This window comes from Diplotaxodon limnothrissa, linkage group LG1, assembly GCF_057381915.1.
Source record: "Diplotaxodon limnothrissa isolate DT_005_m linkage group LG1, D_limnothrissa_male_GT1.1, whole genome shotgun sequence".
NCBI classification, from domain to species: Eukaryota; Metazoa; Chordata; class Actinopteri; order Cichliformes; family Cichlidae; genus Diplotaxodon; species Diplotaxodon limnothrissa.
The window spans coordinates 16,230,158-16,243,663 of NC_140596.1; the positions used below are offsets into that span (position 1 = coordinate 16,230,158).

A 13,506-nucleotide genomic window follows, 5' to 3' on the forward strand; every position below is an offset into this window, starting at 1 on the left:
TCAGGCGGTTTATGAGTATAGTTCGTTTTATTTTTATGCATATTTGCTTTTTTCAAATATACAGAAATTTTTGTTCTTAAAATGACTCTAAAATGAAATAAAAAAATAAAAGAGTATAAACCTCTCAGGAGGGTGCACATAAAATATCTGAAGTGTTAACGGTAAACTGCCCTGACAAACAAACACTTTTCAGGTTGAATTCACCCCAGTGCCAGTAATTATCTGTTGCTCGTAAGCAAATGTCATTGTTGTAAAGAACCATCTTCAGCGACAACTAATGTGACTGAATGCTGCAACAGATGGTGTGACCCCCACTGAGTCCTGAACATCGCTGAGATTTGGATTCCACAAAGAGACAGAAGCAGCAGACATGCAGACAGCCTACATCCTCAGAGGAACTATAAACAAACTTTAAAACCAGCGAAGAGTCTGATTTAAAGCATATACTGTTTGCTTCTGTAACCCTTTCACTTATGGTCATATAAGACATGCCGTGTGCCTGACAGACCAATCACTCTGCTGTCTGTACAGCTGTCTGCTTGTTTTGGTGTAAACAGCTGAAGAGGAGAGGTGAAAGTCAAGGGGGAGACAGAAAGCCAGACTGAGAGGGAGATACACATACTTTTTCTCTCATGATGTAAAACCATAAGCTCACAAGATGACTCCCACACCAAGAGAGGTTTGCCCTCCTAAATTTGCCTGCAGATGAGGCAAGATGGTTCATGACTAATTGTCAAGGACAAACTACTCGGCTGGAAGCTTGCCGGAAGAAATATGTGACTATCTCAACTATCTCACTATATCAAGTAACCACTCTCAGGCAGTGGGTGCTTGGGAAATTGTGAAATTCTATCTTAAGCAAATACAACAATGGTTGTAGTTGTGGACAGGCCCCCTGTCTGGATAAACACAGGCTGTAGTCCTATGGTTTTAGCAAGGTTCCTAACAGAGTGAAGGGATTCTGTGGAGTATCTGTGTGGCAGTCATAACAAGAGCTGTTTGAATTCTTTAAATCCCTAGGAAAGGTGCTTCAGTGCTTCCTTTATTACACACCGGACCATCCTTTATAAAAGGAAAGCCGATAACGCCGTCCCAGAGTTCAAAGTAACACTCGTTCGCGAAAACAGTCAGTCAGATAAGAGATATTTTCTGCCATATCCTGCTGATATATTTTGAACCTTTAGCGGCAGGCTGTTAAACCCACAGGTGAACTTTGAACATTTTGCTACTGTTATAAAAACTGCTTCTTGCGTAGCTAATCTAAAGAAGGATTATGAGCTACATAAAACTGATCAGAGTCAATTTAAGGTTTACCATAATTCAGTTTGCATTAATTATATCCTCAATTTAGGTGCTGCTGCCTTAGGATGATCATAATTAATTTTTCTTCTGTCACAGAAAGCCTTAATAAAGGCATTAGTTACACTTGCTCATCTGTCTATGAAGAGAAAGCATGAGTGGCCAAGGATACGCAACTAATTTCAATGTGACAAGCATTTTATTTCCTTTTATAGACAATTTATTCCCTCTGGAATTTAATCTTGCAGCTGAAGTAATATTGTTCACCAGTTGTTCTCTTTTACTGAACTGAAGCAATTAAGATGAGCTTACCACATTTTCGGGACATTGCCGTTTGAGACCTAATTCAAGAACAATATTAAGGAGGCCAGTGTTAAGTGCAGTCAGACTCTCTGAGCGCACCAGTAATCATTATGAATTCTTCTTAATGTCTTTCCTTCACTTCAGTTTTTTTTCTTTGAAGTTCAAGTAAAAGTTTAGAAAAGATTAAAGAAATTTATTGGGCGATTTTCTTTTTTTTTGGCCATTTCTCGACAGTCATGCATTAGAAGACAACATAATACGACTGCTGCACTGAAATACAAGATCATAAACTGTGTTATGGTGCAGCTAACAAAATGAATTAATTGAAAATGTATTGTTTTACAAATATAATTACCACAAGATGAATTGGTGTGAGTGTATATTATATTATGAGATATTATAGGTATATTTACAATGCTGTCTTGAAAAGGTTAACTTTATTTTTCCCTGAAAAAGAGGATCTAGTATCCTTTGTCCCTAAATTTCTGCCTAAGGTTGTATTTCTATAACAGCTCAATTTCATAGTGGTCTGGGGGTAACCACATGACTGCTCTCAAGGAGATGAATAGCTGTGATCATCTTTTAATTTTGTGTCATGGACAGCTTACAGTACTTGCTTTAAAATTGAGCCAGAGTCTGAGTGTATTGCTATGATTATTTATATCGTTTTGGTGAGTGGAACATGGCCATTGCTTTCAGATCATTCCCCAAAGTGTCTTCTTTCTGTGATAAAACAAAATAACTTTCTGGTCCTGAGTGGTGGTCGAAGTAAAATATTAATGGGTTCGATTCAGCAGGAAGTCTGTGGAGCAGCAGGAGCAGGAGGAAGAAAGATCGTACAACAGATAAACACCAAGCCTCTGTGGACATTCCTGCTCTTTTCACATAAACTCTTCTAATGTGTAAAACAGAAGAGACGTCATGTACACATGGTGCTTGTGTTTGAGAAGCTTCTAGTATAGCACTGTTTGGTAATGTAAAAAGTAAAATTAGAAATAAACTGACTCTAAACTAATCTTTCAATTTTAGAGGTTTTCAGTGCCACAAATTTTGGTCACTGTTTTAGCCTAAATATACTGTAAAATGTTACTATTGCAACATATTGTTTTTAACACAACAAAGATTTTTGTCACTCAGCCTGAGTCTTTGATAAATGTGTTTACTTATTTTGATATTATGTTTAAACCAAACAAACAATTCAACGAGTAGGTTTCTTTCTCCAATGCGAATCTAATAAAATATTCTTATGTTGTCTCGTATGTTTTGGTATGAATGTCCTGTTATACGGACCATTCTTGGGCATTTTACATGTAAGCATTAGTGACGGTTTGTAACAGTGGAGCTGAATGTGACAGCTTGAATTATTACAAGAACTGGCTCTGTTTGGAGACTTTTATGGAAATAATTCAGGAACTTTTACATTTTTCATCTGTTCCGTCTTTGTCTGTAGATGCTCACATACTTCAACATGAAAAATTTACACACAGCTGTAAACTCAGGATGAAGCCTGGCCTAGAAAATACACAGTATGATATCAACAATCATTTATACAGCATCACCCGAAATACCTTCACAGGACGACCTATTGAGTACTATAATTTTAAAGCGGTTTTAATGTTTAAGCCAGAGGTGACAATTTTTAGGAAAGGGTGTAGACTTGGGGAGATGTTTGGTGATTGAGTTGCTTTTGTGGTTTGTTCCTTAAATACAGTCCACTAAAAGACAAACAACAGGACTCTTAAAATATTTTAATCATTTTATTTTCCAACCTAAACCCAACAAAGCATTTCAAAAACATACTTTCAAATTATGTTGTGCAGTCTTTCCAACACTGTATAAACTTTGGAGCTGAGACCACCTTTGTACATATTTATACAACCAGTGACAAATAATGAATATGAAAATAACAGAACTACCCATATATATTGTTATATCACATGGACGGTGAACTGGGTCAATATATTTTTATTTAACTTACATTACAGTTTCAATCAAATTTCCAAAAAAATGTAGTTGTGACAAACTAATTAGCCAAAATAGTTCCCTTAGCACCGTTAGTTTAACGAAGCAGACAAACGAAGCACATTGAGTGACATTCATGTAATTAAATCCATGTAACTAAAAATAGTTTTCATTTTTAAATGCATCAAATCATAAAAAAATAATTTCCTTAATGCTAGAAGCTGTTGTCGCTTTATATTGAAACTGATTCTCTCTAAACGCATCCTCACAGTAAAGAGTATAAAATAACTGTAACACATAATAAAACCCCCATACAACAGAGTACATACACCAGCCAGTAGTTACAAATGCGCAAGCTCAACCAACACCTAATTAATAAAATATGTAATTTGCAACAAAAAAATAAATAAACAAAAATTTTTCTGGACCACTGCAATATTCTGTAAACCTTGGTCGAATAATTAAAGGCAAGAACTGAGTGGAACCTGAAACGATTGCAAATGTGCTTTAGCCATGATGTAGCTGCAGTATAATATATTACAGGAATAGATACAAATTAAAGATAATAATGTGTACATCTGACAAAGGAAGAAAAACAAACAAAACCCCCCCCCAAAAAAAACCAAACAAAAAAATAAACCCAACTTCGGTCTCTGGTTTGATGTTACGTCAGACGCAAGAAGTTCAACAGTACAATAAATTCACATTGTTCAGTTAGGTCATAACAAGTGCATATATAAACGTCAATAGTAAAACCACAATGACGATAAGCTGTAATATATTGTAAAGCAATATCTGCTTCTCTACAATGTTAATTCATTTAGACCAATCTGTTTTTTTAACCGTTATTTTACTTTAAGTATGTGAAACACTTTAGGTTTTGAGCTTTATGTTGCAAGAGAGTGTCCCAGTGTAGAAACTAGAGGTCCTGTGGAAAACCCAGGACCCTCTTGTTGTGAGGCAATAGTGCAAACCACTGAACCGTCGTGCTAACTTGAGAAATAACCAATGGTGTTGCATTATGTTCGGTGACGTCACTTTGACAAGTAGTAGGGAGGTAGTCACCGAAGGTATGAGTTTGAATCCAATGTGCACTATGTAACCGGAAGGTCGCCGGTTCGATCCCCGGGCTCTCTGTCCTGGTCGTTGTGTCCTTGGGCAAGACACTTTACCCTACCGCCTACTGGTGTTGGCCAGAGGGGCCGATGGCGCGATATGGCAGCCTCGCTTCTGTCAGTCTGCCCCAGGGCAGCTGTGGCTACAACCGTAGCTTGCCTCCACCAGTGTGTGAATGAATAGTGGCATTGTAAAGCACTTTGGGTGCCTTGAAAAGTGCTATATGAATCCAATCCATTATTATTATTATGTGGTTAGCATATTAGCAATATATGGGGGGAGTGTGGTTACCAGTCAGCTTTCCATAGCTTGTGAAGTTTGAGGTTCTGGGAACTAATGGTAGTGTTGTACAGACATTTTGCGACTATACTTCCAAGCATTTCACCATGTTCAGGAAGAACTCTGTGACTGATTTACTGCTGGTAATTAGTGGTAAATAAACGTCGCTATACCTCACGTTGTATACTTCTACACCCACACTCATTACCGAGTGAGTTACACTTATAGCTCTGCTGTAATGATGCTCTGTCTAAATAACAAGGCCACACTACTACTCCTGTTACATCTTTCCACACAACAATAGTCAGTGGGAAATATCTCTGTATTGTTCCCTTTGAACCTGTTGTTAGGCATCATGTGGTTTTTTGTTGTTGGCAGTGGCGCAATTTTTTTTCTTCATACAATTTACTGCTTCAATTTTGGCAGTTCACAGTGATCGTATACTGTTTCGCAGAGTGATCAGACGCATACTCATGAACTCAGAAACTGATATTCAGCATGCCAGAGGGAGGTGTTACGACGAAGGGTCAACACTGCAAACAGGCACTGTTTACATAAATCTGATTTATTTGCCAATAAAAGTCTTTGAAAATTATGAAACACCCCAAATTGTTCTTCATTAGATCACAGAAACATGTAAAAAAAAAAAGCTAAATAAAAAAAGTCAAGCGGCAAATTACAGGAAACAAAATTTGTGCCACGTCCGCAGCTTTGGCCACGGCAGATCTAAAGTGCTGCTTTTATAACTTCACTATTCTGTGAAAAGGCAGCTTGAAAACATGCAATCATGACTAACATGTCAATCACAAATCGTCATTTCCACTGCATAATTGTTTGACTAAAGACAGTTGTACTGTGCTGATTGTCAACCACTACACAAATAAGGAGTAGGATACATACTACATGCAAGTCTACTAACAGCAGTATTCAAACTGGCATGCAGTGGCAATATTCTAAAAGACAAGGTTGCTGCTTATAGGCACCCTGAGATTATGGCATTGCCACTTTACTAAGATTCATATTTTTTTTTCTGTTCCCACTGACAAAATTGTATTTCATAATAAAGGTTTTTTTTGCTTTAATAAAATATCTGTAATACATCTGAGCATCATAGGTAACACTTGTCCTGGACACATCAGGAGATACAAATAAGGTAAACTGACCAGCTGTTTTTAAGCAACAAACAAAAAAAGTCATTTTAGACCATTTTTATGCATACCAGCACTTCAATACCAATTCAGCATTGATTATTTAGAAAGGTCAAGCAATGGTTTAATCAACAGAAGAAACAGGGGCAGAAAAGTATCAAAATTAAGGCAACGCCACAAACTGTGATTGTGTGTTGCACTGGAAAAGACTCATTTCACATAAAAGAAAGAAACAAAAGTGGTTGTTTTGTATTTTGTCTTTATCCCTGAGACCATGTTAGGCACATTGCAGTTAAAAGCTCATATCTAAACGAGTATTTTCCACCATTAGTACACTGTATTTCAACAAAGTTGTTAAAAGTAAGTAAAACAGTGGACGCTGAAAAAAAGAAAAAGAAAAAAAAAAGCACAATTGAATATCAGATCTCTTCGCTACTTGCAGTTTTCTGTCAGTCCCATTCTGGCATACATTTGAACCATTTGTCCAAGCGACCTTTCTGACGTCGTGCATCTTCGGTGGGTTCAGCATACTGATCACTTATGTCTTCAACACGAGTGATATATATCCGGGTGACTAGCACACCGAAGAACTAGACAGAGGGAATGAGAGAGAGAGAATCTTAATAAGCATGGTGGAAGAAAGGTGACTGTGGCTGCTTCTCATCAGTCTCATTTGTGTCTTTACCTTGTATCTAAGCCTCCCTAATGTAAGATATGAGAAAGAGATTAAAAGAAGAGATGTGAGGCGGAAGGAACAAAGGAAATGTGTGTTTAGATAAACTGGACATCCTTTGAAAGATCACCTGAAGCAACATCAGGCTGCTTTGTATGCTTCTGAGTTTGTCTTTGCAGAGATACAGAGATACAGTCTGCAATAAGGGCACGCGACTACTACTGCCACATCTGTCCACACAACGAAATTGAGTGCGAAATCTCTCTGCTTCTGTTTCCCAAACGAGAACTAGCAAACTAGACACCTGTACCTCCTCCCAGCTTTGTTTTTTGTTTTTCAGGCCTGAAAGAAATCAGCTAATTATTAAATACAGGTCTGTGAATGCCAAGAAAGTCCATGCAAGAGATAACCCCTCTAAAAGGCTTTTATGTATAATATCTGTGCTTGTCTTATGGTAATGACTTAGAAAAAGATTACGCAAGAAGAAGAGGAAGGGCTTTCTAATTTTCATTTCTGACTTTTCTTTTTGACTCGTTTAAGTTTGTGCCTAATGCAGTTTTGAGGAATAGCTGACAAGTATCTGCACAGCCTTCACCAAAAAAATCTTTTCTACTTACTCTGCAAACGCATCCCAGAAATTAAGCTCACATCTCAGATAACAAAAGCACACATATCAGCAATACTTTAATCTATTTATTTATATTTAGAGCTGGTATTTGTTCCATTTGCTTTTTCATGATTGTGAAATTTGTCAGAATAATCTCAGTGAATCATAGAAATGAGAGGAACAAAGGTACTTTTAATCACATACACATTTTTGGATTGTTCACAGCCAAAAAATACACTTTGTGTATTTTTTTTTCCATTTTAATATGTCTTGAATAAAACTTGCTTAATATTTATTTTATTATTTTTTATTAATTAGACCTACACTAACCACACGTCCAGAAATACACACAATTGGAATCTAAACTGGAAGCTGAGATGAAAATGACTTGTCCTGCTATATAGAGATTTCTGTTGAGTTAGATGAAATTTTCCACTTGGAACTAAACATTCGTAAGTAACCTCAAATATCTGACAGAGTGGGACACCAGATTAAATGTTGGGCATCACCTGAGAAATCAGGATGTGTGACAAAGAGCAAAAGAGAAGCACTTGTGTAATGAACCAGACGACTGACACCTTCTGCACAGCTCAGTGAAGTTCAACATGCTTATTAAAGTCCAGCACAGCCTACATTCATATATTCATAGCTGCCAGAGTGTGTGGATTATTAAATGTATGATTGAAAATGGGATTTATGAGGGTAGAAATGGCAAAGTAATGAAAAACAGCATCTGTGCTGTTACATCCACACTACCAAATGAATCTGGTTCAAGAAAAGGGAAGGATGAAGGAGTATAAGGTGTGCAGAGTGAATGAATAGTGTGCATTTGTTCTTTTAATGCTGGAAAAGAACAAAAGTCTGATTTAAAAAGAAAATCTTTGGTCCATTTTAAATTCAGACAGAATATTTTAAAATAAAAGTTAATTTTTGTGTTTTTATTATGGCCTGTTTGGTCCAAGCAAATCTAAATAAATTGGACCAGCAAGTAACTGCACAGCTGATTTTATCTCTCCTAAGGCTGTGGAGCTGTCAGATGTGCCTAAGGGGTGAAGCAATTTCCATTTTATTCCATTTGCTAATCTGGGTTTTGGATGATTTATTCGGGGCGACCGTGGCTCAGGGGGTTGGGAATCGCATCTGTAACCAGAAGGTCGCCGGTTCGATCCCTGGGCTCTCTGTCCTGGTTGTTGTGTCCTTGGGCAAGACACTTTACCCTACTTGCCTACTGGTGTTGGCCAGAGGGGCCGATGGCGCGATATGGCAGCCTCGCTTCTGTCAGTCTGCCCCAGGGCAGCTGTGGCTACAACTGTAGCTGCCTCCACCAGTGTGTGAATGAATAGTGGTATTGTAAAGCGCTTTGGGTGCCTTGAAAAGCGCTATATAAATCCAATCCATTATTATTATTATTCCACTGAGCTCTAAAAAGGTACACTCTATAAGTCTCTGCAAGCTGTTTTGGTAAATACAGAAGCAAATACAAGTTTGCGTTCTCAAAATCTGAAGTACAAATGACACATCACTGCAGCCACACCTATCACAAAAAGGTCAACTGAAAAACTGTACAACCTTGCATGAAATCTCTCTGTTTGGCCACCTCTAACATTATCTCCCTAACCTGTGTGGTTCCACAAGGTTCAGTCCTGGGTCCAGTATTATTTTCTTTCTACATGCTTCAGCTGGCATCATTTAGTATTTTAATGACATTTCTTATCATTTCTATGGTGATGACATTCAACCATATATGTCTTTTAAGCTTCACCAGCTGGACCCACTGTTTAACTGGGTTTAGCTCTCTAGCAGTTGCCTTGTATTAAATGCCAACTTTACTGAAGCAATAATTATAGCACCTGAACTATATCCTAAAATCAGTCCGGCTCTTGCTTCTTTTGTTTCAAATGTAAAGTTCAGTGTTTGAAATCTCGGTACAATATTAAATTCTTCTCTGGTCTGCGCAGCTGAACCAAAAAAAAAAAAAAACAAAAACAAAAAAACCCCCCACAAAAAAACAACAATTCCCGCATTTGTGCTTAGATTATTGTAATACCCTGTTTACCGGTTTTGACAGATAATCTCTCCAAGCTGTACAAAATACTGCATCCAGACTATTAACGTGTTGATATTTAACAACACGTTCTAGAAATCAAGCTCACAACACTCCCACCTTATACTCAATAAATTAGCTCCCAAGAGATTTTAGCATTTGTTTAAAATTCTTGTATTTACACACAGAGTGCTAAGTGGCCATGCTCCATATTATTTATCTCATCTTGTTACAAAAGACACTGCTGCTGACTATCTCCATTTACAAGCTCAGAATTTTTTAGTTGTTCCTCGTACATGAATAAAGGCCAATGAGACAGTCTTTTTAGTCTACATTTGTTTTGTTTAAACAGGCTTTCTGTTGAGACTTTTATTACATTATTTATCTATTTGCCCATCTGTACATCTGTCTATACTTTTGTATTGAGTTTAAACATTTAATTGTTAAAAAGGTAAAGTAAAATTAAATGGTAATTGTTCCATAAACATCCATGGTGGGAATAAATACCAATAATGAAAATAAAACTCATTTAGCTACAAAGTGACATAAATAACTCCTCATATATAGCGCTACACATTAAAATATAACTTAGTCATCCTTGTCTCAGGTAAATCATACTAAACCAGCCTGTTTTTTGCAGCTAATGTTTTATGTTAAATTGTGCTTCTAAAAGGCTTTTTCAGCGCATCTTTTTAAATCCATTTTCTGTCCCATGGGCAACAATTGAAAGATGTATGCCTCTACTCTGTGCCCCTCCCCTCCAGAGCGCCGCACTTTTATTCAGACACCCTTTTGAAGAAGTTAATTGCTGTTGTTTGTACCCACCATCGACAGCTTTCCCGTCACCGCAATAATAACTGTATTTGTTTCGAACTTTTTAAAAACACACAGTTACAAAGTGAGTCACAGTTGGGATAAAACACATTAAAAATGAGTGTAAATATTTGCACATGCAAACAGAGTCAAGCACATGGTCTTTCATTCATTTCTGCATGAACACTCCTATACAAACATATTAGGAGAAGAAAAGGCCACAGATAATGGGAAAAGCTAACCTGTAAAAAATGAGTAGAAAGGTAAAGCATCTGTATCACTATCTCACTGTACAAATGTGTGTGTATGTGTGTGTGTGTGTATACCTGAGGCACTAGGATCAAAAACAGAAGTATGATCATAATCTTATAATTGTCCAGCAGCCAGTAAATGAATGCACCGGTGCAGCCTCTGGTATAGATGTCAGGCAGTGGTTGATGCTGTGGGACACAGAACACTGGTGGTTAGTCCAATTTCAAAACTACAAAAAGTCAAAGGCAGCTCCCTTTCCTTTCTTCCAACTGTTTAACTTTCTGTTCCTTGCTTATAATAAGACCAGTCCATTACTTAATTATCTGACACTTGTCCTCAGTTGTGTGAGAGCGACACAGCACACCCAGAGTTATTGCTAAGAAACATTCAGCTGTCAATGAGATAAAAAGGACAGCAACTGCCAGTTTTCTGTCTGCAATTCCCAGTTTAAATGAACCTTCTGTGGATATAAAGCACACAATAGTCACAATGGATATTTCAGCACATAATAAAGTGGGAAGAGCTCATCTTTGTTTTATGACTTGGTGGTCTTACCTTGTCATCTAGGGCCTTGTACCCACACATAGTGTTGGGCACTTCATTATTCTGAAAGAGAAGTAAAATGTTTCAAATGAAAATTAACAGAAAGCTGTACAGTGTGGGGACAGCCAGGAGAATAAAAGCTTTTATCTAATCTAACGGTTTTATCTTCAGAACAGAGTCACCTGCAGCCTGCATCTTGTTGTATTAAAACTAAAATTAAGTGGAATTAAAAATAAACCTCTAAATCATTATATCCATGTTTGTTCGCAAAGATAAGTCTGCATTAAGGGCATATATGCTCTGCTCTACAGCATCCGTTGCCACTTATGTGAGTCATCTCTGGCAGGTAGGGATCGTTTTGCTATTTTCTCTCTGCCAAACAGTTTGTCAAGACCATTTTTATTCCACATAAAAATGCTGCTAGTCAAAGAAAGAAAGAACGAACTAACGAACGAAAGATAGATCTAAACATCTAACAAAAAGTTTGACCCAACAAAGAAACCTTTAAATAAAATTAAATTTTAGAGAATGTCGGATGAGATCAGTTTCATTAGTTCAGACAGTTCGTCAAACTGTTGTGTGTTTAGCTCGAGACTTTCTCTTTGTTCTCTTTGTCCTTATAATTACTGGACAGTGTAGGTGTACAGATTACAGGGAGCCTTTGCTACTTAGAGGTGGAGAAAATTGCCTGCACATGCCATGGCTAAGGCTTAATCACAATATAGGGTGAAGAGGTGCATTTTAAATGTCACTCTGCATGCAAGAGCTATTACTTTAAGACCCAGACACACAGACACTGGCAGCCACCGAGCACTAGAGAAAAATGTGCATTCCTTAATGCCAACCACTTTGCAGATGAAAATCAGAAGTTCAGTTGTTTAGCAGTTGCTTGGGGCTGAGGGTTGAGGAAGGTGTCGCCGACAGATCTTTAGGCCTGTGTGTCTGAGAGCTTTAATGACACACACACACACACACACACACACACACACACACACACACACAAATCCAAAACTAAAAAAACAAATTCAGGAACAAACATGATAAAATTACAGATTAGTTGGTATCTAACTCTGATCTTCAGCTCCCACTGTGATTGTGAGACTGCATGCCCTCAGTGAGAAGGTGCCTTCCTGAGCAAATAAAATGCCAGCATCTCACAGTGTGTAATTTGTCTCTCAGAAGTGAAGCTGCGTGGGATTTTGGGAGTTCTCCTCAGCACAACTGCAGATCAAAAACCCTCTCATGAGACAGATGAGGATGTATCAAGATAAATTCACGCCACACTTTAGCCATTAAGCCATTTATTCACGTGAATATCACCCAACAGCAAACCTGGAATCTTTAGCTTTAACTAATCAGACTTTGTTCATTCCCACTGCAGCCACAAAACATCTACACAATTGTTTTTAAAAACCTCTTAGCATGAAGTGTTCATCAACTCCAGTGAAGAGACAGGTGTGTTAAATATGTGCAATCCTCTTTTACAGGGGACTTAATGTATTCTAGCTTCATATGTTTTTATAACTGGACCCCATTAAAAATAGGTCAGCATGAGATACAGTTTAAGATGATAAATGCCAGTGTCATTTTGGTCTTTTAACATTTGGTTTACAAGTTTGAATGTATTTTAGGATTTTCTCAAATCCACACATATATTAAACTGGTCAACATTTCAAACCACAAATCAGTCTTGATGAGTGTTTGGGGTTATTGTCCTGCTGGAACACCCATCTGTGTCTTGGTTTTAAGTGTCTAGCTGTTGATTTGAGATGAAGCTGAAGAATTTGGAGGTACTCATCGATCATTATTCCATCTACTCTGTGTGATGTAATGTACCACAGGCAGCAAAGCAGCCCCAGAGCATGACACCATCGTGCTTGACAGTTGAAAGTTTGAAAACCTCAAGCTGTCACTATAGTCAAAAAGCTCAGTCTTTGACCATAAAACCTTTCTCCAAAAGGCATATGGCTTCCAGTTCACAGCAGATTTGAGCCTCGGTTTATTCTGAACATCCTACAACCAATTTCTTCTTATGTGATGATGACAGTTTTGGCATTCTTCCAGATAAATTGTGCTTACATAGACCCGTCTGAACTGATGAACTGATGATCTGCAGTTGTTTAGAAATGGCTCCAAGCGACTTTTCCAACTTGTTCAAATCTACTAGTCTCCACTTTAGATTTTTGCTGAATTCCTTGGATTTCCCTTGTTCTGAATATTGGTCAATCTGATGAGTGCTGTCAAACAAATCTTTTTAATGCTGATAAAAGAAAAACTACTGGTTGTAGTCAGTGCAATATAAGTTCAAATTCAAACTTGTGCACCCAATTCTTGTTCCCCCCCCCCACCCGGTCATTAAAAACAAAAGCTGTTCAAAGAAACCATTAAATGCCCCAAATTTCCATGACATTCATGCCCATGATGGATGTAAAAGTCTACCCACAAGTAGTTTCTAAAAAAAAACATA

General features: G+C 37.6%; 1 protein-coding gene across 1 annotated transcript in view; it reads right to left on the reverse strand.

Moving 5' to 3' along the window:
* Positions 1–6,487: 6,487 nt before the first annotated feature.
* The window catches only part of tspan15 (tetraspanin 15), a 40,204-nt gene continuing 33,185 nt past the window's right edge, over positions 6,488–13,506 (reverse strand). The window contains exons 6-8 of the mRNA XM_085353746.1: positions 11,052–11,102; positions 10,571–10,684; positions 6,488–6,697 (exon numbers count right to left, since the gene is read on the reverse strand). Coding sequence (XP_085209872.1) covers positions 6,557–6,697; positions 10,571–10,684; positions 11,052–11,102 — 306 coding nt within the window. The 3' untranslated portion in view covers positions 6,488–6,556. The remainder of the gene's footprint in view (positions 6,698–10,570; positions 10,685–11,051; positions 11,103–13,506) is intronic.